The sequence below is a fragment of the Diceros bicornis genome, chromosome 14, assembly GCF_020826845.1.
Source record: "Diceros bicornis minor isolate mBicDic1 chromosome 14, mDicBic1.mat.cur, whole genome shotgun sequence".
In the NCBI taxonomy this organism is placed as follows: Eukaryota; Metazoa; Chordata; class Mammalia; order Perissodactyla; family Rhinocerotidae; genus Diceros; species Diceros bicornis.
The window spans coordinates 37343710-37370292 of record NC_080753.1 but is presented as its reverse complement, the minus strand read 5'-3'; the positions used below and the strand labels follow the sequence as shown (position 1 = coordinate 37370292).

The 26583-nt window shown below is 35.3% G+C and overlaps 1 protein-coding gene and 1 pseudogene across 1 annotated transcript; one reads left to right on the top strand and one right to left on the bottom strand.

Moving 5' to 3' along the window:
- Nucleotides 1-10103: 10103 nt before the first annotated feature.
- Nucleotides 10104-11044, bottom strand: LOC131413328 (olfactory receptor 2G3-like; annotated as a pseudogene).
- Nucleotides 11045-24350: 13306 nt separating this feature from the next.
- On the top strand, nt 24351-25756 carry LOC131413479 (olfactory receptor 10C1-like). Its single transcript, XM_058554007.1, has one exon. It carries the CDS (start codon nt 24394-24396, stop codon nt 25354-25356), a length of 963 nt encoding a protein of 320 aa, XP_058409990.1. The 5' UTR covers nt 24351-24393; the 3' UTR covers nt 25357-25756.
- The last annotated feature ends 827 nt before the right edge of the window (nt 25757-26583 follow it).

The following is a 26583-nucleotide window of genomic DNA, read 5'->3' as shown; positions in this document are numbered from 1 at the left end:
TGGTGACATACACTTGCCCTTTCCAGATATGTTTGAGCAGTGGATATACCATTCATTTGTCCCAAAGAGTATGGAAAATGAGCTGCTTGAAGATGTGATAAAATGTCTATCATCTTTCTTTTCTCAAATATTTTATTTTTCTGAGAGCAATTTTAGGTTCACAGCAAAATTGAGAGTAAGGTTCAGAGATATACCATATAGCCCCTGCCCCTACACACACACAGCCTCCCTCACTATCAATCCCCACTCCTGAGGGGTACGTTTGTTATAATGATTAACCTACATTGACATATCACTATCACTCAAAGTCAATGGTTTACATTAGGGTTCACTATTGGTAATGTATATTCTACGGGTTTAGATAAATTTGTAATGACATGTATCCACCATGTCATGGTGGCATCATACAGAGTCTTTTCACTGCCCTAAAAATCCTCTGTGCACAGCATATTCCTTCTTCCATTCACTCTAACCCCTGGCAAACACCGATCTTTTTAGTCTCCATAGTTTTGCCTTTTCTGGAATGTCATATAGTTGGAATCATACAGTATGTATGTAGCCTTTTCACATTGGTTCCTTTTGCTAAGTAATATGCATTTAAGGTTCTTCTATGTCTTTCTATGGCTTGATAGCTCATTTCCTTTTACCACTGAATAATATTTCATTGTCTGGAATATATTACAGTTTATTTAACCATTCACCTATTGAAAGACATTTTGGTTGCTTTCAAGTTTGGCAATTAAAAATAAAGCTGCTATAAACATCTGTGTGCAGGTTTTTGTGTGAACATAGGTTTTCAACCCCTTTGGGTAAATATCAAGGAGGAAAATTGCTGGATCATATGGTAAGAGTATGTTTAGTTTTGTAAGATACCTCCAAACTGTCTTCCAAAGTGGATGTACCATTTTGCATTCCCATCAACAATGAATGAGAATTCCTGTTGCTCCTCATCCTTGCCAGCATTTGGTGTTGTCAGTGTTCTGAATTTTTGCCATTCTAATAGGTGTGTAGTGGCATTTCATTGCTGCTTTCATTTGTATTTCCCTGATGAAATATGATGTGGAGCATCTTTTCATATGCTTATTTGCCATCTGTGTATCTTTGGTGAAGTGTCTGTTAAGGTCTTTGGTCTGTTTTGTAATCAGGTTGTTTGTTTTCTTATTTTTCAGTTTTCATAGTTATTTCTATATTTTGCATAACAGTCTTTTATCAGATATGTCTTTTGTAAATATTTTCTCTCGGTCTGTGGCTTGTCTTTCCATTCTCTTGATCTATCATCTTTTAAGTAATATATACACAATTGATTCCTCCTTCTCTATCCCAAACCTCACATATTTTACTACTATAAAAATATAAATGTCCTTGTTTTTTCTTCTATTTATGTCTATTTGTGTGTGTGTGCATAGTATTTCAGGAGGATATACAGGAGATGAAAAATTAGGTTTCAAATATATCAAATATCATAGTCCCAGCTCCTCTTTACAGCAACTTTGTTATCCGTCTTTCCTCAAGCATTTCCATATTTTACAGTGTTTGTCGTTTAGTAGAGGATGAAGGGAGTAGATTTTGTGATTAACTCTAGGCTTATCAAATATACTGACCTATTCTGAATTCCATCTGTATTGAAATAAAAGAAAGTTGATGTTCAAGTGGAAGTTGCTATTTATCACTAGACTGAGTTAGTCAGCTAAGTTGTTTGGCAGAGAGAGTCAAAGAGAAAAATTAGTGAGTTCAATCCCTAATGCAGACCTGATATTCATTGCATAGAGAAAGGTGAGTGCTGTTGAACAGTGTTCATTCTGATTATTGGGCATCTGGTATGATTTTTCATTATACAAGGAGTACAGGATGCTAAGTATCTCATATATCCTTGCATGTATGGTCCAGTATTTTTTGGCTTCATTTTTTGTTCACATATGGTAACTCTAACCTTGAGCAATTTCCATTAAAATGGTTGGTTCTTCAATTTTGCTGGTTTTTAAAGATTTTTTATTTATTCATTTTTTCCCCCCAAAGCTCCAGTAGATAGTTGTACGTCATAGGTCCGCATCCTTCTAGTTGCTGTACGTGGGACTCGGCCCCGGGTTGGACAGAGAAGTGGTGCCTCGGGGCGCGCCCGGGATCAGAACCCGGGCCGCCAGCATCAGAGCGCGCGCACTTAACCGCTAAGCCACGGAGCCAGCCCTAATTTTGTTGGTTTTTGTTAGCCATAAGTGGTGATCTTCTCTTGTAGGAGTTTTAGAGCTACCCTTTATCAGATTAATGAAATTCCCTTTTATCGCAAGTATGCTAAGATGCTAAGTGTGTTTTTATGTTAACATGGATTGATGCTGCATTTTATCAAAGGAGTTATTGCATCTATTAAAATGATCACGTGATTTTCCCTTTATTTTGCTAATACTGTATATTACATAAATTGACTTTTTTTTTTTTTTGGTGAGGAAGATTGGCCCTGAGATAACAGCTGTTGCCAATCCTCTTCTTTTTGCTTGAGTAAGATTGTCCCTGAGCTAACATCTGTGCCAATCTCCCTCTGTTTTGTATGTGGGACACCACCACAGCATGGCTTGATGAGTGGTGTAGGTCTGCGCCTGGGATCTGAACCTGCGAACCCAGGCTGCCAAGGCAGAGTGCACCATACTTAACTGCTATGCCACTAAGTTGGCCCTTAATTGACTTTTTAACATGGAAACAACTTGGAATTCCTGGGATAAAAACAACTTGGTCATAATCACTAGATTTAAAATGTTAATAATTTGCTTAGAATTTTGCATTATGTTCAAGAGAGGGATAGGCCTGTAATTTTCTCCTCTTGAACAAAGTTGAGGGACTTGGAATACTTGATATCAAGATTTATTATGAGGAGACAGCAATTCAAACAGTGTTGTATGGGTGAAAGAATAGACAAGGAGAATAATGAAACACAATGGAGAATCTAGAAACAGATCCACATGAATTTGCACATTAGATTTATAACAACCTTGGCAGTGAAAAGAAGAGGGGAAAGGGCAGTATTTTAATAAAATAAGTAGTACTTTATCAACTTTATATGGGATATCCATATAAAATAAACTCCCTTAACAAAAAGTGTCTCTTGCCTCTTTGTTCTCTCTCTCTCCCTCTCTGTATGTTTCTCTGTGTATGTATATATGTAGAATACAATAATACTACTCCAAATACAATTCACAAAAAATACTACTTAGTGACCAATCATTTATTTATACAATATTGCATATATTATCTTCAGTATACACACTGTCAAATCACTTATTCGACAAATATTTGAAGCAATTATTACGTAACAAAAACTTACTAAGATAATGTAGATACTGTAATAGAACAGAAGGATAAAATTATTACCTTTATGGTAGAAAGATGAGTTGATACTCATTTATGTTAACATTCAGCCTCCTCCCTAGTCAGTTCTGACTTCTGTAAGGTAACCAAATGATGGAAATTAGACCTGTACCAAGTCAGCTTTACTTTCCAAACGAACCAGCATGGAGAGAAGACAATGTCGTACAATTCTACTCAAACTACAAATTTCAGAGGAAAAGCAAGGCCTTAAGAACTTCCCAGTGCCTCTCATTACTCATACATCTCTTTTTTACTTGCTTCTTATAGTACTCTTGGTTCAGGCAAGATTCATAGAGTAAAACAGTCCATCCTATGTATTTCTGGGAATGAATTAGGCATTTATAAAATTATTGAAGTGCTGGAGGAGATAAACCTAGGAGATAACTACTAGCTTTCAACACTCATCCAGAGAGCCTGATAGTGCCTTTTGCCCTCAATAGTCAGGACCTAGGAAAAAACTGCTCCTGAATTGACACCACCTTTGAAATCTGAGATGAGTGATTGCAAGACGTTACAAAAATTCAAGGACATATCTGTTGCCATTGTCAGAAAAAAGGAGACTCCCCCTCACTTCCACATTTCAAATATCTCTCAAATGCATCTCAGTGAGCTGCATCTAGAACCTTGGAGGCAAGAGCATCTGGAAAATGTATTTCTCCAGCTTTCAAAAAATGCTAGTTGTTGTCATTTATTATTCTTCTTCATTATTATCAGTCCATTTTATCAATATTTTCTTGTTACAATTTATCAATATTTTCTTCTATCATGCTTTTGGTGACCTATATTCAAAATCTTTGTGCACCTGTCTAAAATCAAGTCTTGCAGATTACCCCAAGGTTTTCTTCAAAAATTTTTATAGTTTTAGCTCTTATATATAATCCATTTTAAGTTAATTTTTGTGTACAAAGTAAGGATCTCAGTTCATGTCTTTTTTTGCATGGAAAATCCAAGTGTTGAATAGGCTATTGAATTGTCTTGACATATTTGTCAAAAGTCAATTGATTATAAATATAAATCTTTACTGCTGGACTCGAAATTCTGTTCCCTTGACTATAAATGTAATCTTAAGACAGTACCGCATTGTCTTAATTACTATGACTTTGTAGTAAGATTACAAATCAGGAAGTGCAACTGTCTTAACTTTTTTAAAAAAAATTTTTGTCTGTTATGAGTTTCTGTAGCTTTTTGATGAATTATCATCAGTTGGATGTCAGTTCATGATAATAGCTAACATTTGCACACCTTGATATTAGACAGAAGTAGAGGACAAGGTATGAAGACTGTCTAAGATATTAAAAAATGAAACTACAGGTGGTATCTTAGTAAATGCAAATCTAACTAGGAGAATATATCTCAAGGATTATTTTGATCAACTCTAGTTAACTAAGTAGACTTTTTTGTATTATTAATTGATTATTTCATTTGTTATTTGGGCCATTGTAAGATATAAATTAAAGATCAAACATTTTGTTTTGAAACTTTTAGTCAGGATAGAAATCCTTAACAAATCAGTGAAATTCAGTGTCTTAGTCTCCTTATGACATGTTACTATGCTGGGTTTTTAAGAACTGACAAACAAAGAGTTTTGCTTTAAGTTCTTGGACAAACTTGATAACAAACGTAAGAGTTGGAAAGATTGTCAGTGAAGAAAAAAATCAAAAAGTTTAACATGAGAGGAAAAAGAGAAAGAGGAATTAAAAAGAAATCTAAATCCAAAGTGGAGATTCATTGTCATGATCAAGGATCTTGAACCAAAGGTTTGAGAGGAAGCTACATATACTTACCATCAAAGGTAATTTTTGTGATCCATGGAATCTTGAGAGGAAGCAGTGTTCTTCCAGAAGTCATCTGCTTTGGAAGGCCTTTTAGTGAGTGTCAATGTCAGATTTCCATTGGGATTAGATATTCAGGTTGTAAGATTCTAAATACGTTAACAATGGGAATCATGTGTCCACGTGTCTGGGAGCTTGAGAAGCATATTTGTGAATAATAGTACCTGAAATGATACTTTCCAGTGTGTTTTCAAGGCTGATATTTTTGTTAAATATTTTAGTGTGTTTAGTTTTTCAGTTCTATATCACGTAGAGATATATCAGGTGATATGCTCTTTTGAACTGTCACATCTATTGTGCATATTCCTTTGTATATACCATTAGTTATTTGAGAATATCTGGCAAGATCAGAGTGACTGAGCTGGAATCTGTCAGAAGAGAAGTCAGGACAAATCTCATGGATCTTTCAGTAACAATTTCATATAGTGGCAGTTTATGAGGATTTTTACATTCACAGCATTGTTGTCATTTGGGCTGAGGTAAAAGTGCAGATCAGAGAGGTTAAGGTCTCTTAAAAACTTAGACAATTCGATTTTAACATACTATTAGCTCATTTCATCTTCTTAGAGTTTTGGGAATATGTTTCTTTTTAATGAAGTTACCCTTCCTTCAGTGTGTTTAAAGTATTTTACTTAGAAACTGTGTTTTATTTACAGAGAGCATTGAGGTTTTCCTTAAGTAAAACAAAATCCACAATCCTCGAAACAAATGAGATTTATTTTTAAATGTTTAAATGGTCCTTGAGATGGGGATTTGAGATTTGATATAACGTTATCATTTTTCAACTTAAGATAATCATAGATAAAGTAATATTTGGTAATTCATTGTCTCAAGTAAGTGAAAGAAAATCCCATCAAACAGTTTTGTAAGATTTGAACAAATTTGACTTGACCTTGTCTTTGGGAGTATTATTTGTTGTTGTTTCATGAATAAAATGTCTGGAAGTGGTTTGGAGCAGCTCCAGGCTATAGATGACAGTTTAGAGATAACATTAAGTTTTTCTTTTGGGGGATAAGTTTCTTGTATTTGAATAAGTTATTCCTATTTTGAAATCGGATTAAACACTGTCCTCATAAGATTCATATAAGTAAAGCCATTGAGACCACTTGTTTATATAACAGAGTATATACTTTAGTACAGGCTTTAATTTTGATAAGTGAGTTTTTTCTTTGGAAGTTGCCTTGTTACCAAGAAGCAGTCATTGCTTTGTTTTCAAAATCTTAATCAAGACCTCTGATTCATAGTTCATCCATGATTCATGACATGTAGAAATCATGAACAAAACCTAGATTATATACATATCAGTATAGATATTTGCTCTTAAATCTCTAGCAAATTAGCACACACCTATCAGAGCTATTTTCATACAATGAAGTATTAGTGACACATAATATTAGCAGTTACAGCATGGTTGTAAAATATATGCTTTAATTATTAGAATTGTCATCAGGTTTGAACATTAGTCAAATTAGAACGTGGTATGTTTGGAGTTTGAAAAGCTTTTAGATGGTCGTGATATTTCTCTTTATTATGTGAGAAGCAGACAATAAAGTATATAGGTGCTACAATAGAGAATATCAAATATATATGATTATTTTAGAGTCCTTTATTTCATAACATGAGGTAATAGAACTTTGTGGTTACTTGGTGCCTATTCAAGAAATCCAAGCTCCAAAGATAGTTTAGTTGTAAAAGATATTTTACTATTTTTGACAGAGAAAACTTGTATTATGCTGATAAATCAACAATATCCAAAAACTACTGTAAATTTGTTTATTCTGGTAAAAAATGGCAATTCTGTAATTTATAAAAATAAGAGAAAAAAGTAGATTTAAAACCAATGCAAAGTGAAATAAGTCAGAGGGAGAAGGTCAAATGCCCTATGATTTCCTTCATTAAGTAGTAGATAATAACAACAATAAACAAACACATAGGGACAGAGATTGGATTGGTGGTTACCAGAGAGGAAGGGGGGAGGGAGGAGGGTGAAAGGGTAATTCGGTACATGTGTGTGGTGATGGGTTGTAATTAGTATTTTGGTGGTGAACATGATGTAATCTATGCATAAATAGAAGTACAATGATGTACACCTGAAATTTTTACAATGTTATAAACCAATGTTACTGCAATAAACAAAAAATTAAAAAAAAAAACAAAAAACCAAGTTTAGTTACAAGTGTTCTGCATCCTCTACTTAAAGATTTTCCAGGTATGCAAAAATTCATCAACATTAGCTTAAACTCTTAAAGTCAATTGAAAATCTTGGTCATCAATTAAGTTGATACACTGAATTAACATAATTTGAAGCGTTAAATAAGACATTCCTTTTTAATTAAAACATTACCTACGATAATTTCAGTTAATTGAAGGCATACTTTTATAACTTTATAAACTTAAACAAAGTGATATTAGATTAAACTCAATAAAACCAGTAGATTATATTCATGAAATTCAAATTTTGTAGACTTTTTATACAAAAATAAACTCAAGATTGTGTAAACTAAAACATTATGCTAACGTTTTTACAGGGAGAGACACATAGAACAGTTTTCTTCTCAAAATTATTAACCAATCTAATATTTCAAAAGAATCGCTTAAGTAATAATAATACATATATGTTTTACCTATTTAATGATATATCACATATAAAAACTTTAAAATTATTTGAAAACAATACAGTTTTGTTGTGCTTCTTATATTATCATATAGTCAAAGAATCAAAGTCATTAATTAAATTCAGAATATCGTTTTTAATTCTGAGTTATAGTTTGAGCAAAAGAAATTTTTGAGAAGCAGTACATCATTTAAAGCATAAGGATATGTGATTTTAGAAATCTAAGTTTCTTTTATTTTATCTTGATATACGTGCTTATTCATCTTTGTAAGTCAATCAGAGGTCCATTGCATTTTAAGAGACAGTATATTTAATTAATTATCTCCCTCTACGTGAAGACAAGGAATATTGATGTGTTTGCTAAAAAAATTTATATTGATAAAAATTGAATATTTTATTAACTCTTGTGCAAATACATAAGTAAATGTAATAAGAACATGACTTGAAATAGAACCAGAAGCATTCATATATATTTAAAAAATAAAGACATATAGTTAAAAATCATTAGATCTCTTCAGAGGCCTCATTGATGACAAATCTTAGTAGTATTGTGATTCTCTTTTGAAATTGGTAGGACATTCTCTTTTTTCAATGTTCATATTCTTTAAGATAATGACATTGTTTTTTACCAGTTTTTCTTTAAAAGATTACCTTGCTTAAGGTTTAGGAAATATTAAAGCTTGATTTATACAGCTATAGAAAATTCTCATTTTCCTGAATCAATTTGTCCAATTTGCAATGGCATAAGTTTTTTCTCTCTGCATTACTTAGCCTATTTAAAGAGTATTGAAGGAACATTGATTTCCAATTCTTTCATTATTTAAAACTTTTGGTAAACCAGTCAAGCAAGGCTGAGCTTGAGAAGGTATGGGTTCAATTTCTTTTTATTTTAAGGCTCTTCTTTTTTTTTTTTTTGTGAGGAAGATCGGCCCTGAGCTAACATCTGCCTATCCTCCTCTGTTTGCTGAGGAAGACTGGCCCTGGGCTAACATCCATGCCCGTCTTCCTCTACTTTATATGGGATGCCACCACAGCATGGCTTGACAAGCAGTGCATCGGTGCACGCCGGGATCTGAACTGGCGAACCCAGGCCGCTGAAGCAGAGCGCGCGCACTTAACCGCTTGCGCCACTGGGCCGGCCCTAGGCTCTTCTTAAATACACAATTTTATTAAAGCCAAAAATACCTGTAGGAGAGTGTGGCTTATTAAGATCATCTTTGGTATACAAATTCCATTTTTGCAGACACTGACAGTTATTAGGACTGCAATTGCTGTGTATTTAAAAGGTCAGAAAGTTGGGACGAGGAAAGATTTCTGACCTTTAGAGCTAGGAACACTCATACTGGCGCAAACACAAAATGCACTGAGAGGATTCCATCGAAGTCAGAAAGACAAAAGACTAAAAACCTCTCAACCTTGCATCGTCTATGCCAGAAAATGTAACTGCTAGAAATATTAGAATGTTCCAACAAAGAAACATGCAAACACACACACGTACACACACACTCACCAAATGGATTAGATTCAAATTCCCTGTCACTTTTCACCTGGCAGGGACTCGATTCCTAAGAACCATCACGTGACAGAAATCACTTAATAATATAAATGCAAAAATCAAAACTAAAAATCCAGCACTGCTGACACCAACGTGGACACAAATGGATCTGGACAATCAAAATATAAACAAAAAGCAAACTTGACAAAGAATCAGAAGTGGAATGTAAGAACCAAGGAAAGCTCAACCGGGAGACTTACCAGAGCAGCCAAGGAACGGTGAGTTGCAGTCAAGGAATCCAGTGCAAATGAGGTTCACTTTCAGGTTAAATGTCTCCGCTGGTCCAAAGGTGAGATCTGGATGAGCAATATCTCAGTGGATGTCCAAGAATAAACTGCTGGAGATTAACTAAAAGACACCTAGCTAATTTGAGGCACATTGTTTATTTATGCAAGAGTAATCAATCAATAGATTGATTTCATTTAAAAAAGTAAAGGCAAGATTTATAGAAGAGAAAGGGCAAAGAGGGAAAAAATATCAACTGCAAAGATTTTGGAAATAATAAGTCATGTTTGCACTATAGAGGGTAAACCAATAGGCTGACAGATAACAAAGATGTCTGTCTAGACATCTCGAGTATGTTAAGTAGGGAGATGAAAAGAAGGAAATTCATTTGCTTATAGATTCTCCAGAAAGTCTGATGAGTTTGTTTTTGCAGCATGTATGTCAGGATGTCTTAAATAATGCCTCCTGGTACCTTTCTTTAGCATCTCCACCTTAGTTAGGCTTTCCTCATTAGAATTTCTCACGCTGCTCTGCTCTGAACTTTTCGTACCAGCCTATTCAAAGCCTTCTTTATATCTTTGTTTCTCAGACCATAAATGGGAGGGTTGTGGTTGGAGTTAGAACAGTATTCAAAAGATTATGAACATTCCTTTACTATGGGCATAGGAGCTGTTGGGCTGGATATAGACAGCTGTTATGGTCCCATAGAAGAGAGAAACTACCAACAGGTGGGACCCACAAGTGCCAAGGGCTTTTTGCCTGGCTTGACCTGACCTGATCCTCATTACTGCTTGGACAATGTACTCGTATGAGATGAAGATGAGTGCCAGAGGGAGAAAGAGCAGTACCAAGGAAGCCATGAAGAGCTGAACCTCATTGGCATGAATGTCTACACAGGCCAACTTGATCATGGCAGGCACTTCACAGATGAAGTGGTGAATCCTAGGGTTCCCACAATGGTGCAGCTGAAGGGTGATGGTGCCATGAATTAGGGTGTTGCCCACTCTGCTCAACCATGCCATTCCTGCAAGGGACTGGCAAAGTCGAGAGTGCATAACTGTGGCATAATGGAGTGGTCGGCAAACAGCAGCATAAATGATCAAACGCCATGACAGCTAGGAGAACACATTCAGTGGATCTCAGCGCCACGGACACGTAGAGTTGAATGGCACAAATTATGGGAGTAATTGTCTTGGTTGATCTGTGGAGGTTCCACAGCAGTTGGGGAACAATGCTGGTGGTAAAGCAGAGGTCAACAAGGGAGAGGTTGGTAAGAAAATAATACATGGGTGTGTGGGGCATGGGATCCAGACAGGAGACCAGGATGATTGGTGTGTTGCCTACCAGTGTCAGGAGGTAGGAGGTTAACACAACCACAAAGAGGATTTTCTCAAGCTGCATCAGGTCAGAGAAGCCCACCAGTAGGAAATCGCCTGCCAAACTCTCATTAATTGTCGTCATCACCCGACTCATGCAAAGGAGAGAGACATGTATGAAAATATAGATGTTACATAGTGAGAAGCAATTAAAATCAGAAATACTATTGAGAGAAATTGACCCTGAAGTTGCGGAATGAGAGTGTGTGCTGTGTGACAGTGCGGAGGAGAGAGAGACAGCTGTACGTTTCCAGGACGAAAGTAAAAATAGGCAGAACTTACAAAGAACTGTTGAAGTATTTGGTGATATTAAATATACACAGAAGTAATTAATAATTAATTATTGCTCAGTTCTTACAAATTGTTTAATTTTTTTCTGGAAATCCACTATCTTCTTCTTCAATGGCATCTTGTAAGATTATAAGTAAAAGAAGTAAGGGAGATGTTGTTCGATCAACAAACGTCTTTTCAGGCATTCTATCAATTGTCAATAGAAAAACTAGAAACTGAGGATCAGGTATATTTTTGAAAATAAAGTATATGATTATTTCAAAACGTATTTCATACGTTTGTTAATATCATGCTAAAGATGCAATGTGAAGAATCCAATCATCATGTTGTTTTAATTATTTAATAGATACAATCCATATAATAAATAGTTTTCTTTCAACATTTTTTGTATAATGTAAAAATGAGCAAAACTGCTGAACCTACTCCCCTCATTATTTAGTCAAGAAATTTCAAAGTCTCTGGAAGAAATATCAGACCAGTGTCTAAAAATGTAATCCTGTGAAATATACTTCTCAGAAATCTTAGGGAGTTTTCTTAAGGTATCTACTACTAATTAGAGAGAAAACATATGTATGTACCTCAAGCATTTCTTCTGATGCAGTCATCATGTCCACCTATTTTTAACTCACCTCTCAACCCAGTTCCATTCACTCACTTTTCATTCACTTGATCCTAACAAAATAGAACCCATGAGAATCCCACATTTTTAACTGCGTGTATTTGAATATGAATGGAGTCTCTTCAATTCCCTACCATTCTTGAGAAGATAGAATGATTCAGAGAGTAAGGGGAGGAAATCACATACATGCATATATAAACAAACACAACATAAACATGCATACATGTATGTATTCAAAGTTATAATTATATCAGAAATAACTCTTACCTTCTGTAACTTAACAAACTGTATAACTGGAAAGAATTTAAGAAAGCTAAAAGTAAGGAAATTCCCTGATATATAGAGATACCACTCTTTTTTCTTTTTCTATTTCATGTTCCCCTTCCTGAAAGTTCATTCTTCAAGATTAAGGGAGCTGTACAAATATAGTTTATTTCAAATTGAATTTCTTTCGAAAATAGTAAGAGTCAATTTAATATGGTGTTCAGAAATAAAACCCCTTCCTAGAAGGTAGACATGAAAGCTAGATGAATTAATGGCTGGTGTGGTTTGAGAAAGACTGACCCGAGCAAACGAAGAAAGCAATTACAATGTTTTCTCTATTTAGATAATTAGTAGTATATGTAGATGGGTAAGAGAAAAGATGTGGTCCTCATTATTTACTCACCTCTGAAAATTTTGTTCCTTCACTCTTCTGACTAGTTTCATAAGCCAAGAAAGTGATGTTTATGAATGAGCTTTCCAGAACCATGAGGTTCTGAACGTGGATCTGTAAATCCAAGACCAACTTTGGGGTGGAAGTGTTTATTTCTGGAGCCAGAACACACTGAAGTTTGTTACTGAAGCAGAGATTGATATCAGGCCCAGAATGGGACCTTGGAGACTGTATCTTCCTAATAAGGCAATTAATACCAAGCACAATAGTGAACAACAGCAAATTCCCTAGGAAAATTCTATGGAAAAAATGACTTCTGATCACATATGTTCAATCTTGAGGACTTACAGACCTCAATTCACATGCTAAAATAAAATCTTGAAAAGTGAAAGTAAAGGTCCCACCCTCAGCATGGTACATCTCTACAGGCATGATATTGCATGGAATTATTACCATCACTTCCATATTTAAGTAATCACTATATAATCAGGACATAATTATCAAACCTTATAAGCCAAATACATATGCATGTGTCACAAATCACGGTGTACCAATAGGACAGGTTTTCAAGTGTGGTTCTGTTTTAAGGAGACTGCAACAAAAGATTTGGTAATCACATATTTACTTTGGTCAGTATTTCCCAAACTTTTCAACAGTTTCCCTGGTCAAATAAGTTTGAGAGACTCAGCATAACATTTCAAAGAAATTCACAAAGTACATTAGTATAGTAGAGGCTATGCCTGCTTGTATTAGATTTCTTCCAAAATATCCCCAAATCTTTTATCCACAAAGCATTTTATTGAGTAACACTTGTTAACATCTTGTGTAAATAGGACAATAGAAAAAGTTTTAGAGACCTTGTCATAGAAACACATATTTTAAAATAAAAAGGGCAATTGGATATTGATATCACCTGTAAATCACTAGTTATAAATATGCAAAGTACATGGATTTTATGGAGAGTAATCATGAAATTTCTGGAGTCCAAAACCAGGAAGACACAGCAAACCTTTGTCTCACTTATGACTTTGAGAGGATCCTAATACTGGATCCAGTTCATTTTGTCATACCTAAAAACACACTAAAAGGAGACATTATATGCAAATATGGGAAAATGATATATAAAAATGAAAAAAGGTGAAGAAAGCCTGCATGAACTATGGAATATCATTAAGAAAAACCATCTATACATTACTGGAGTCCCAGAAAGAGAAGAGAAAGGAGTGAAAGACAGAAAGATTATTTAAGGAAATAATGGCTCAGAGCTTCCCATATCTGGGAAGAGATTTGGAGATCCAAATTCATGAAGCTCATAGGTTACCCCCAAAATTTCAAATTGAAAAGGTCTTCTCTGAGACACATTATAATAAAACTGGTTAATGTCAAATACAAAGAGAGAATTTTAAAAGCAGAAAGAGAAAAGAGAATTCCTCACCAACAAGGGAATCCTCATGAGGCTATCAGTGGATTTCTCAGTAGAAACCTTGTAGGCCAAGAGAGAGTGGGATGATGTATTCAAAGAGCTGAAAGAAAAAAAAATGACCAACCAAGAATACTCTACCTGACAAAGATGGCCTTCAGAAAAGAAGGAGAGATAGGGGCCAGCCTGGGGGTGTAGGGGTTAAGTGCCCATGCTCTGCTGTGGTGGCCAGGGGGTTTAGACCCCAGGAGAATAACAACACACCACTTGTCAAGCCATACTGTGGTGGCTTCCCATATAAAAAGTGGAGGAAGATGGGTGTGGATGTTAGCTCATGGCCAGTCTTCCTCAGCAAACAAAAAGAGGAGGATTGGTGACAGAGGTTAGCTCAACACTAATCTTTCTCACAAAAAAAAAAAAAAGAAAGAAATGAAGGAGAGATAAAGACTTTCCTAGACAAACAAAAACTGAGGGAGTTCATCACACTAGACCTGCCTTAAAATAATACTGAAAGGAGTTCTTCAAGCTGAAATGAAAGAATGCTAATTAGCAACAATAAAACATATAAAATATATAACACACTGGTAAAGTTAAATATGTAGTAAGATTCAGACTATTCTAATATTGTGATATGGTGATATGTCAACCACTTAACACTAATATAAAGGCTAAAGGATGAAAGCATTAAAAACAACTACAGTTACAATAATTTGTTAATGGAAATATAATATAAAAAAATGCAAATTGGGACACTGAAGAAATAAAAAGTGGAAGGAGAGTAATAGTGTAGAATTTTTGTATGTGATTACAGTTAAGTTGTTATCAGCTTAAAATGGACCTTTATATTAATAAGATGTTTTAGTAAGCCTCATGGTAAACACAAAACAAAAACCAACAGTAGATACACAAAAGGTAAAGAGAAAGGAATCCAAGCATAAGACTAGGAAAATCATCACTTCACAGAGGAAACAGCAAGAGAGGAAGAAAGAAAAAAGGAAACTACAAAGTAGCCAGAAAACAACAATTTACATGACAGTAATAAGTCCTTACCTGTCAATAATTACTTGAAATGTGAGTGGGTTAAATTCTCCAATCAAAAGGCATAGAGTAGCTGAATGGATAAAAAAAAAAACAAGACTCAAGTATATGGTGGCTAGGAAGAACTCATTTCACTCTTAAGGACACACACAGGCTGAACATGAAGAGATGAAAAAGAGATATTCCACACAAATGGAAACCAAAAGAAAGAAGAGGTAGCTGTATTTCTATCAGACAAAATAGACGTGAAGTAAAAAACTGTAATGGGAGAGAAAAAAGAAGGTCATCATATAATGATAAAGTGGTAAACGTACGATATACCATCTTGATATTATATCATCAAGAGGATATAACAATTGTAAATATTTATGCATTTAGTATTGGACCATCTAAATCTACTAAACAAATACCATTGATTTGAAGAGAGAAATAGACAACAATACAATAATAGTAGGGAACTTCAATCCCCACTTTCTATAATGAATAGATCATCAGACAGAAAATCAATAAGGAAACATTGAATTTGAATTATATACCAAATGGATGTTTCTACTGATTCCATATAGGATTTTTATGGGAAGTTACTCAGCTCTGTGATGTTCCTGTAAAGAGAAGATATACACACTGCGAGAAAGGCCAAGGATCTAACCATCAGCACATTACATTAAATGGGTCCAATAAATTAGATTTAAGATTATACTGATTCTGACCAAAGTTAATCTCTACCCCAAAAATGAGTAGTGTCTGCTATGGCAAATTCTGCACAGAGAATAATAGAGGACTGCCTCAGTATATCAAATGAAGCAGTAAAAAGAAAGTATTCCAAAGCATCACATTCAAAATCCTCATACTCTTCAATTTCTCCTTCTTCTTTCCTATTTACCACAAACATATTTTAAAACTAAAGATCATGAGGTAATTCAAAGAGGCTGGACTCAAAATAGCAGAGGCTGCCTGCACAACCCGTAAAATGTATTATGTCCTCTGAATTCCTGGAAAGAAGCGTCAAAAAGTTTCTGTCTCAAGTACTGACTGGGGAGCATTCTGAGAATGCCCCAATTCAATTACAGAGACTGCTGGGATTGGTTAACCAAGTATGCTATAAGCATAGGAGGAGAGAGTGCTAGTGAGTGTGCCAGGTATTCCTTCCTTTTCAGGGACATATCCACAGAGAACATGGGGTTAGAGATCTTCAATTTTTCCCACATTAACTTTGGCAAGAAAATAAATTGAACAGAATGACAGAAGTTCCAAAAGCATTTAAACTTAGCTGTAGTGAATTAATACACTTCCCTGCTTTTGGAGATGGCAGGCTGTGGCTTGTTACGTATCCACAAACACCGTCTTGACATGAGTACAGCCATGTTTGGCCGCTCCATTGACCTACAGCCACAAGCACACAAAGAAATATAAAAGCTGCTTTCTGCGTGGTGGGAACTGGCCCTTCTCCCATGGAGATAGTTGCAATGTGTAAAAATTTCAAGGCCTTTTGGGTGCCGCAGCCTAGGGCAGACTGGCCATCTGTGCCGGGCTGTGACGATAACTAGGGAAAACAATGCATGTACGCAACTGCCGGGCTGGGAGGATAACCAGGAGGCTCAGTGCACGTATGCCACTGATAACCATTTGTGCATGGGGACACTGGATGCTTGCTCTGAAAAAAAACTCTGTAACTGCTTACTCTGAAAACTATTGATGCTATAAAAAACTGCTGAAGACTGAGGCCTGGTGAGAGTTCCACATGTGGAAGGGAGGCCTTGCCCAGGACTTGTGATTCCCGCCCAGCCGTGTCAATTGAAAGGACTCTCCCAGCAGTGGGGCGTGGATGTTGTGAATAATTGATTTGTTGTGAAGTAATTGATTTGTTGTGAATAACTGATCTGATGTGTTCTCTTTTCGGTCAACCTCGTGTTTCTCTTTCTGGTTGATTTGTGTCATTTCCCTTCAGTCGATGTGGATGTTTTCCCTTTCCAATCGAGCTGATGTTTTTCCTTCTTAATATTTTACCTATTCGGATCTGTTTGTGGACTATCGCCTTTACTCTCCTCTATATAATAAAATACACCTTCAGTCCATTTGTTTGAAGTGGAAAGTCTCTTTTACATCTCCGATCAAATCCCCGAACCTCTCAAAACAAACGCTTGCCCAGAAATATCACCATGGTCCATTGGGGCTATGACTAGCAATGTCACAAAATAAACATATACCGGTTAATTAGTAATGTGTATTACTTTTTTTTTTACAATGAGTATTATGTTTTTTCATCGAAAAGTATAATACTTAACACACTTTAAAAATCCTGTTATCAGAAAGATTTGAAAACATTATCAAATGAACAAATGTTGATGGAGTCTACTGCTACCTAAATCTCTTAATTGCACTTATAAGTGAATGCACCCAATGTATTTTGGAGGAAAAAAGACAATGCAAGTACTCTTAGCCAGATGTCTCTTAATTAGGCAACTTTGTACAATGCACCAACAGCTGCACAAACATCTTCAGCAGCTCTGAAAATTTGCCTTTATTTTCTTCTCTCATCCTTTTGCTTTCAGTCTTTTGTCCTTCAACAAAAATTTCCCATATTAATTTAAGCTGCTACTGACCATTTCTCTTAGAATTCCTTTGGTACTAAAATAAATCACTTAATATTTTATGAATTAAAGTACTTGTTTTAGATAGTCCTAACCAGTATATTTGCTCTTTGGTGCTGACTCACGGGAAGAGGTAACTTCTTGTGTGAAAGATAGAAAGTATGCTCAATCCCAGTAGCTTTCCTCAGCTTAATTGAGCCATCTGTTTGATAGGTTTCTCCTGAATCTGTAAGGGTTACGGTCTGGTGCACATAATTAAAAATTCCAAAATACAAATGCCTCTTAAAAAAATGCAAGTTTATATCCCTCACACAAAAAATTGCAATTTCTCTGGAAGAAAGGCTCTTTCTATCTTTCTGTTCTGACATCACTTAGTTTTGGTACGTGTCCTTTCTGTGCAAGCTGTAGACTAGAGCTTGCAGCCATCTCATTGAGTTCCAGGCAGCTGGATGGATGGAGGATAGTCAAAACAGACATTCTCCTTTTCTTTAAGGAAATCTTCGGGATATCTCAACCTACTTCAATTTATATCTTATCGGACAAAATTAGTTGTAAGATACACTTATCTGTAAGAGAGGCTGAGAAATATATTCTTTAACAGAGTGCATTTGCTACAGTAAATAAATTCAGTATTCTGTTACTAAGGAAGTGGAGAATAGTTTAAAAGATAATTGTTTTGTTCAGTACTCATGAACCTAATAAAAATCTTCTTGGCTTTACATCTGATTCAAAGAATGATGACCCAAAGAACTACATTTAAATTATATTTTAGTAATCAGATTCTAATTCAGCATTACTAAAAGCAAAAAGTATAAACCAAAATATAGAAGGTTAGGACAATAAGTTCTTTACCTGGAATTCAAAGAGGACATTGTGCATATTTCATTTAAGGCAGCTGCAGTAAGGGGAATTTTCTATTCAACTGTTAGCTTCATCATTCCTATTCTTTTTCCTTTTCCCTATATGATGTCAATAACAGGTATTCAGTATCTTACATTTTTATATCATCAAAATAATAAGCAGTCTTTACCTTATAGTTTTTTCAGTATCCTAATATATACCATTCACTCTCCATCTTATTGTGATTACTTTTGATAACAACAAGTAGTACTTTGTCAACCTCATGTGTAATTACAAGATTATTATGGTTTGTTAATTTGAATTTTTATATTAATCAGAATAAATATTAACTTAAAATAATATGACATGAAAATTACTTATGTAGTTTTCATAATTATTTTTGACATCTATTTTGTTTAATTCAAACAAAAATTAAAGTCTGAATATCACAGTCTGTAATAGCAGCTACCTTGATATAGGTTATTCATTATTTTTATCTGTCTTTTACATTTACTTCTTTAGCCCTAAATGTTAGCATTTACCAACAAATGTAGACAGACCTTTTCATGACAATTCCTGAGAGAGAGAATCAAACTGCTGCCTGACTCTCTCCAGTGACAAGAAATTGTGTCTCCTGAGGGAGGGAGGCAGGATAAGGAATAAGAAGAAATTAAATATAACATATTCGTATTCCATTGTTTATCAGGAATGAGGAGGGCTCAAAAACATCATGTAATTAGCACAGCCTTGCATGCTTGTGTGTGTGTGTGTGTGTGTGTGTGTGTGTGTGTGTGTGTGTGTGTGGAGTTGAGGGCATTGCCAGTAGGGACATGATGCTCTCTCATGAGATAATCTTGCTGAGATCAGACACGGTGCTGAATGCAACAAAAAATTCTCAGTGCATGGTTTTAGAGGTGAGGATTGGGCAGATTTACATCCTCTGAATTTTGGGAGGTTATAATAAGAGGGTTCAGAGAAAATCAGGGGGTGGCTCATCAGAATCAATAACCATCTACTTTTTCCCCTCAGATATTAATGATTAAAGGTATGTGACATAACTGTCTTAAGAAAAGAGGTTGTGGAAGACTGTGGATTAATATGTGAAAATGGATAGTCAATACCCAAAGCATTATTCAGTTCTGGCCATTATTTTAATAAATTATTCTCTCCTTCTCTGAAGAATGTAACAATTTACTCAATTTGCCAATATCCCTGTTGTAAAATTGCTGTAAGTTGTTCTAAATTAATTATTTCACAGAAATAGGTATTTCTCTTATTGATAAGGAATGGAAATACCTAGATTATTCTGTTCACTTTAATCCAATCAAATGATAAAAGAGCTTCTGCTGGGTTATGTCAAGGTGTCACCTTATTGTCAAGTCCTTATTATTATTAGGTAATTATTATAGATGATGTGACTATGAGGAAATTGTGGGAAAAATGTGTAGTCATCTCTGTAATCTTTAATGACCAATTTAAGTAAATTGTATGTACTATTAAAGTATTTTAGAAATGACAATTTCATAATAATGAAAGTTAATATTTATTGAGAGTTTCTTGTTGCCAGGCACTATACTAAGCGTTTCAGATACAATATCTAATAATGTATAACGCTTTCCTTCAGTTGATAGGAAATAAACATTTCCTTATGAAAACAGAGATTAACAACGGACTGAGTCAGTCAAGGATCATTTATAATTATGTGGTGTTGACCCAAAATGAATCACATGTGCTGGATTGTTTCCAAAGCAGACTAAATAGGATGTGCTTGATTTGTATCTTGGGGCTGAGTAAGGAGGCACGTGAAGCCAAGTCATGGAACTATTAAAATTATCTTATCTCCTTCCTCTATTTCTTTCCTATGTCTAGCTATGACTGAAAGTCCATGCCATGATTTAAACCTGATTTAAACCTTCAGAATCCTGCCAATGTTCAAGGTCCACTTAATCTTTTATTATGCTTGGTAGGAATCTATAAACATAATTTATCATTGGGCACGAAACTCTTATATCTTCAGATGATATCACTGTGCCTATTTTCTTAATTACTGACTCTTAATACGGGCTATTTTTATAGACTGATAATGATAGGGAATATTCCAGGCAGCATGCTATGAAATCATTAACATGCGACTTTAAAAGGCAAGAGTTTTGGTTGCTGATAAATTACATTTTAGTGTCTGTCCTTTACTCTTTTTCCATGGTTTTCTTGTACAATATTTGCGTTTTCAACTCAAAGCAACTCAGCAAGAAAGGTAGAAATGGCTTCATCCTCCTTTCATTACACAGAAATAATGGGTCGGAAACTTTAAGTCACGAAAATGTACCAGGTGAGAGACAGAAGCAATGCCAAATTGTTCTACTGCCTGTGAGGCTCCTTTCTGCAGATGTCTGACACCTGCCTTGAGCATCTTACTGTCTTTCCATAAGCAATGATTAAAATAAAATATTTTTAGTATGTACATAAAGCTGACTTCTACTACATAGATCTCAGAGTCCCCAGACTAAGCTCAACAGAGAGTAAATCCTGAAAATAATAGAAAGAGTAAAAAAAAATCGAACTTTACCTGGATCAGTATTATTCCAATTGACAGGGAGAGAGAAGAGCATTTAACTACATCTGTTTGTATTCTCACCTCCAGTGAGTTATGTACATTTATTTCTATGATTTAGTATTTATTTCTTAAAAAAGTACCATTATTTGCCAGTTCAAATATTCAGAAGCCCTCACAAACCTTAACTACTTCTGACCTCTTATTTTTACAATTGCTCCTGAACTTTGTGAGGTTTTAAAATATACTATTCACGAGATGAATTTTTAATTCATTCTGTGAGTCTAAAAATATCAAATGATTAACAGCATGCATTAACCCTTAAGCAGTCAGCTCTCACTGTGTGCCGTCCACCAGGAGGTTTCTCCTTTTCTCAACATTCCCTGACTCCCAACCCCAACATAGGCATCTGCGTTTGCTGTTTAAGGTCTAAATAGGACTAGGGTATTCATGAAAGGAAACCACCATTGTGATGTCTCTACTTAAGAAAGAGTCAGACATTCTCCTTTTCTGGTTGGGATTTCCCACTTGGTCTTTCCATCAGTGTCACAGAAGAAATTGCGATTCTTCCAAAATATAGGAAAAAAAATGGGTTAAGACACATATTTGTGTATTTAACTGACAAATGGAATGACAACTTCTCCATACTCAGAGCTTTCTATGCAACTATTTAGACTATTATTAAGGAGTCAGGATATTTAAACAATCTTTTGGGTTAAAAAAAAATAAGCAAGCCATTGTCTATGTTTTCTTTGCCTCAGCTTTAACTTAATTCTGTTGCTACACAGAAATATGGATATTAAAATTAATTACTATGCAAGGAAAAAGTTTATAAATGCTTTAATATAAGTGTATATACATTCTAATAAACTACTAGATATGTGAGCAAATTTTCCAGTAGTTATATGCATTGAGGGTCCCTATAATTGTGCAGAGGTGCTATTTTACATTTAACAGACTTTGAATCAGTACACTTGTTTCTGTCCTTAACTTTTGACAAATTTTGCATAGTTCAGTTGATACCCAAATTACTAGATTAGAGTGATTCATATTACACAACTATTTTTTCCCAAGACGTAACGTTTAGGTGATATTTTTATGCCTGTCTGTCTGTATGTTCCTATGTATGTATGTGTGTGGGTGTGTAGTTTTTGTTTTTCCTCTCTCCTTCATGGCCAATGAATAGAAAAACATGAAATATAGATGAAGACAATGAGCAGGAGGAATCAATAGGGATTGTGATGTAAAATTCCACAAGAGGGAGTATATAAGAAGGTAAATCTATTGTGAGAGAACACATGTATACAGACACTGCTATAGCTAATACTTATTGAGTGTTTAATCACTTTTACAGGAATAAACTCACTTAATTCTCATAGCAACCCATTAGACAGGTACAGCTATCACCACTTTTTATGAATGGGTAAACTGTGTAATAGATAGTTTAAGTAAATGTTAACTTTGATCCAGCGTTAGATGACTACACTAGGATTTGAACGAAGATAGAATATATCTAGAATACTCGTAATTATGATGCTGTTTAGCATGGATTTGAATGTGTGTGTTTCTCTCTGTGGATGTTAAGATATTTGTATATGTGAAAAAATGTACATTCTTGTACATATCTTTTTGTGAATGACCTAATATGTTTGTCTATTCATACTAAATTGGATCCTAAAAAAGCGTACCTTTGTTTTACATGTACTGGCATCAAACGTTAATGTAGGATAAAGAATGATGTATTATAAACTAATGTAGCCTAAACATGATCTCAGGTTATGCTAATGAACAGATAGAGTCCAGACCAATGGAAGTGAAACCTCCATATTCTTCTGCCCTTTTCATGACAAACATTGCTTAGAATTTTGGTTGACGATATTTCAAAAGAACAATCCCAACTACGTGACATCCACAAAAAAGAACAAGGAATATTTTGTCAGGAATTGATAATTATTAGATTGAGAGAAAAATAATTCACATTAGATATAGTTGAGGGAGATCAGATTTATCATAATTAACTTCAGAAAATAAAATATGCAAGAATGGGCAGACTGTATAGGCAGCCAGAGTAAAGTTTATCATTCAAACTTTTTTTTTCCTTACATGAGAACTCCTTCATTGTTAAGGGTGATGGATATAAAGGTAAGCAAAAGTAAATAAATAAATTTCTGCACTTGGTGTTGTGTCTGAGGCTACACTCAAGAAGAAATTAGCAATTAATTGTCCTTAGAGTTGTGTAAGTGCTCTCATAGCTGTTAGAGGGTGGTGGGAACGCACATTGGAGGGGGCATATAACTGACTAGCGTGAGGATGAGGCAAGTGGGCTCTGGGAAAGAGCTTGCAGAGAGGAGATAAATCTCTGCTGGAACTTGAACTTGAACTTTAACAAGCAGTAAAGTAGGTGGACAATCAAGGAGGAAAATGTCAAGATACCATGGGAAAATAAGCACAAAGAAAAGGAAATATATGCAAGCGAGTCATGTACTAAAAGACGCAATTATTTTGATATGACTATAACTTGATGTCCATTTGGGCAAGGGGTGAAATAAAAGTTTCTATCAAGAGACAGTGACATGATCCATAGATTTTCCTAAATTATATTAAGAAATTTGAATTTACCTTAAGGCAGTGGAAATTTTCACTTAGCAAAGAGCACTCTGATAGAGAAAGATTGGCAGCTGAGAAATATTGGAAAGTAAAGAATTTTGTTGTAATGATGAAATTATCTCTGCAGTACAACATAGATATGATATGAATGGCTGTGATACAGTCTTCACATGGCTGCCCCTTCCTTTCAATCACATCTCAGCTCATGCTTCTCATTGTCAAGAGCCCTCTTTAAACATCCAATCTAAATTGGTCAGTTACCAGGACATAACATGGTTTTAATTCTCTGTATTGCAGCAACTATTTATTTATTGAATGGCTATTTAATTTCTGCCTTCCTTCACTTAATAAATTCAATTTGAGAAGAATTCTTCATTGATTGTTGTATCTCAGGACTTACAACAGTAACTGCACAATACTCTGTGCTTAATAAATTTTTGTTGAATGAATGAGTAAAGAAAGCAAGTCAATGGTAACAGAAATGACAAGAAATGGATAAATATGAAAGGATCTTTTTGGCAGTATTTGACAACTGATTAAAGGAACAGATGAAAAGAGAGTTGAGCTGAAATTAATACTTTTCCATTTGATGCTTGGTGACTAGGTGTATTTCAGAGAAATCAACTGGGAGAGTGACCATGAATAGGAATTGACTTGAAAAGGTATGAGGATGATTGTAATTTCCGAAATTCTTGAATTTTAGAATTGCAGGTAAGAAATTTATGTCTCTGACTTACTAGAGTTTGTCACAAGTAATACAAAGATTTATATTTATATCTGAAAGAATCTCTTTGATGACTTTGCCTTTCTCTTTTTCAGGTCATGAACCTCAATTGCTCCTTGTGGCAGGACAACAGTATGTCCGTCAAACTCTTTGTATTTACCAAATTCTCTGAGGTCACTGAACGGTGTTTTCTTTTATTTACCCTAATCCTGCTCATGTTCTTAGCATCACTCACAGGCAATGCTCTTGTAGCCCTTGCCATCTGGACCAACCCAGTCCTCCACACTCCCATGTACTTCTTCCTGGCCAACTTGTCTCTCTTGGAGATTGGCTGCACTTGCTCTGTCATACCCAAACTGCTGCAGAGCCTTGTGAGTGAGGCCCGAGGAATCTCTCAGGAGGGTTGTGCTACACAAATGTTTTTTTTTATATTATTTGGTATCAGTGAGTGCTGTCTTTTGGCAGCCATGGCTTTTGACCGCTACATGGCCATATGTTCCCCACTTCACTATGCAACACGAATGAGTCGCAGAGCATGTGCCCAGTTGGCAATGGTTTCTTGGGGAGTGGGATGCATGGTAAGCTTGGGGCAGACCAACTATATTTTCTCCTTGGACTTCTGTGGCCCTTGTGAAATAGACCACTTCTTCTGTGACCTCCCCCCTATCCTGGCACTTGCCTGTGGGGATATATCCCATAATGAAGCTGCGGTCTTTGTTGTGGCCATCCTTTGCATTTCCAGCCCATTTTTACTGATCATGGCTTCCTATGGCAGAATTCTAGCAGCCGTGCTGATCATGCCCTCACCTGAAGGCCGCCAGAAAGCTCTTTCCACCTGTTCTTCTCACCTTCTGGTAGTAACACTCTTCTATGGTTCAACATCTGTCACCTACTTAAGGCCCAAGGCTAGCCATTCACCAGGAATAGATAAACTCTTAGCCTTCTTCTATACAGTGGTGACATCCTTGCTCAACCCCATCATCTATAGTTTACGGAACAAGGACGTCAAGGCAGCTCTCCAGAGAACCCTGTGCAAGAAAAAAGTTGTGACTTGTAGATAGATACGCGTTGACCATGCAAATCCACTCTTTGGAAATGGTGCACACGCGACCCATGAATAAAAAGAAAGAAACCAAAAGTACACTGTTCAACCTTTTTTGTAAGGACCTTCTTTAATAACAGTGATTACAAATTTAGGAGATATCTGTGTATTCAGAGCTAAAGTTCTGACTACTAAATTCTGGACGGAAGTTGACTACCAAAGAGTTTTATAGGTGAGTCCAACACTAGACAGGTTTTCCAAAATATTTATTATTGGCTTAGAATATAAATTGTCAGATTATATCTCAGTAGTCTGGCAAATTTTTACTCTATACTCTTAGGAATTTTTTAGCTCCTGAGGGGCTCATCTGACTTCTGCCCTGTTAACTGGGGGGAGTGTTCGCACATATGTCTGTCCCATATGACTCTTAAATCTCTGCTAATTCTATGAAGTTTAGTATTTCCTTTCATAAAAAATGTTTTACAATTCTTCATCCTTAATTATTGTTGCATGATATAGACTTGAATTCTTTTTTGTGAGTACATGTACTATAAAAATATGTAACATGCAAAACAAAAAAGCAACATGTGTTTCAGAGATTTTGTTGAAGAATATTAAGAGAAAAAATATGGAAAGTTTTTATCTAGACTCCACTTGGTGAAAATATTTTTAAAAAGAAAGACAAATCATATTTAAATTCAAGGATGGGAGAAGAAAATTGAACTAAAAATAACTGGTATAAGTAATTTTAAATATGTTTATGTAATTTACAAAATTCTCATATGTGCAAAAGAATCCCGAGTCAATATATTTGTAAATCATCCACAAAACTTGCTCTTAAGTGAAATGAACTTGGTTACAACACAATCCAGTAGCCCCTATAGAGACATTGCCTTGGATTAAAATGTCTAATTCTCAGGGAGGTGCTGTGTTAGCACTTGATGTATGAAGGATTAATAAATACTCCTATAATAGTTGTAATCTGACAAAGAGTGGAGAACTGTGACTGCTCCTATGACTTAAGTTTATTCCCCAGATAAAGAGATTTAATCTTCTCCTGTTGGTCAAAGGATACAAACTTCCAGTTACAAGTTGAATATGTTCTGGAGATCTGATGTACAGCATGGTGACTGTAGTTAATTATACTATATTGTATACTTGAAATTCACTAAGAGAATAGATCTTCTGTGTTCTCATACACAGAAAATGATAACTATGTGAGGTGATGGATGTGTTAATTAACCTT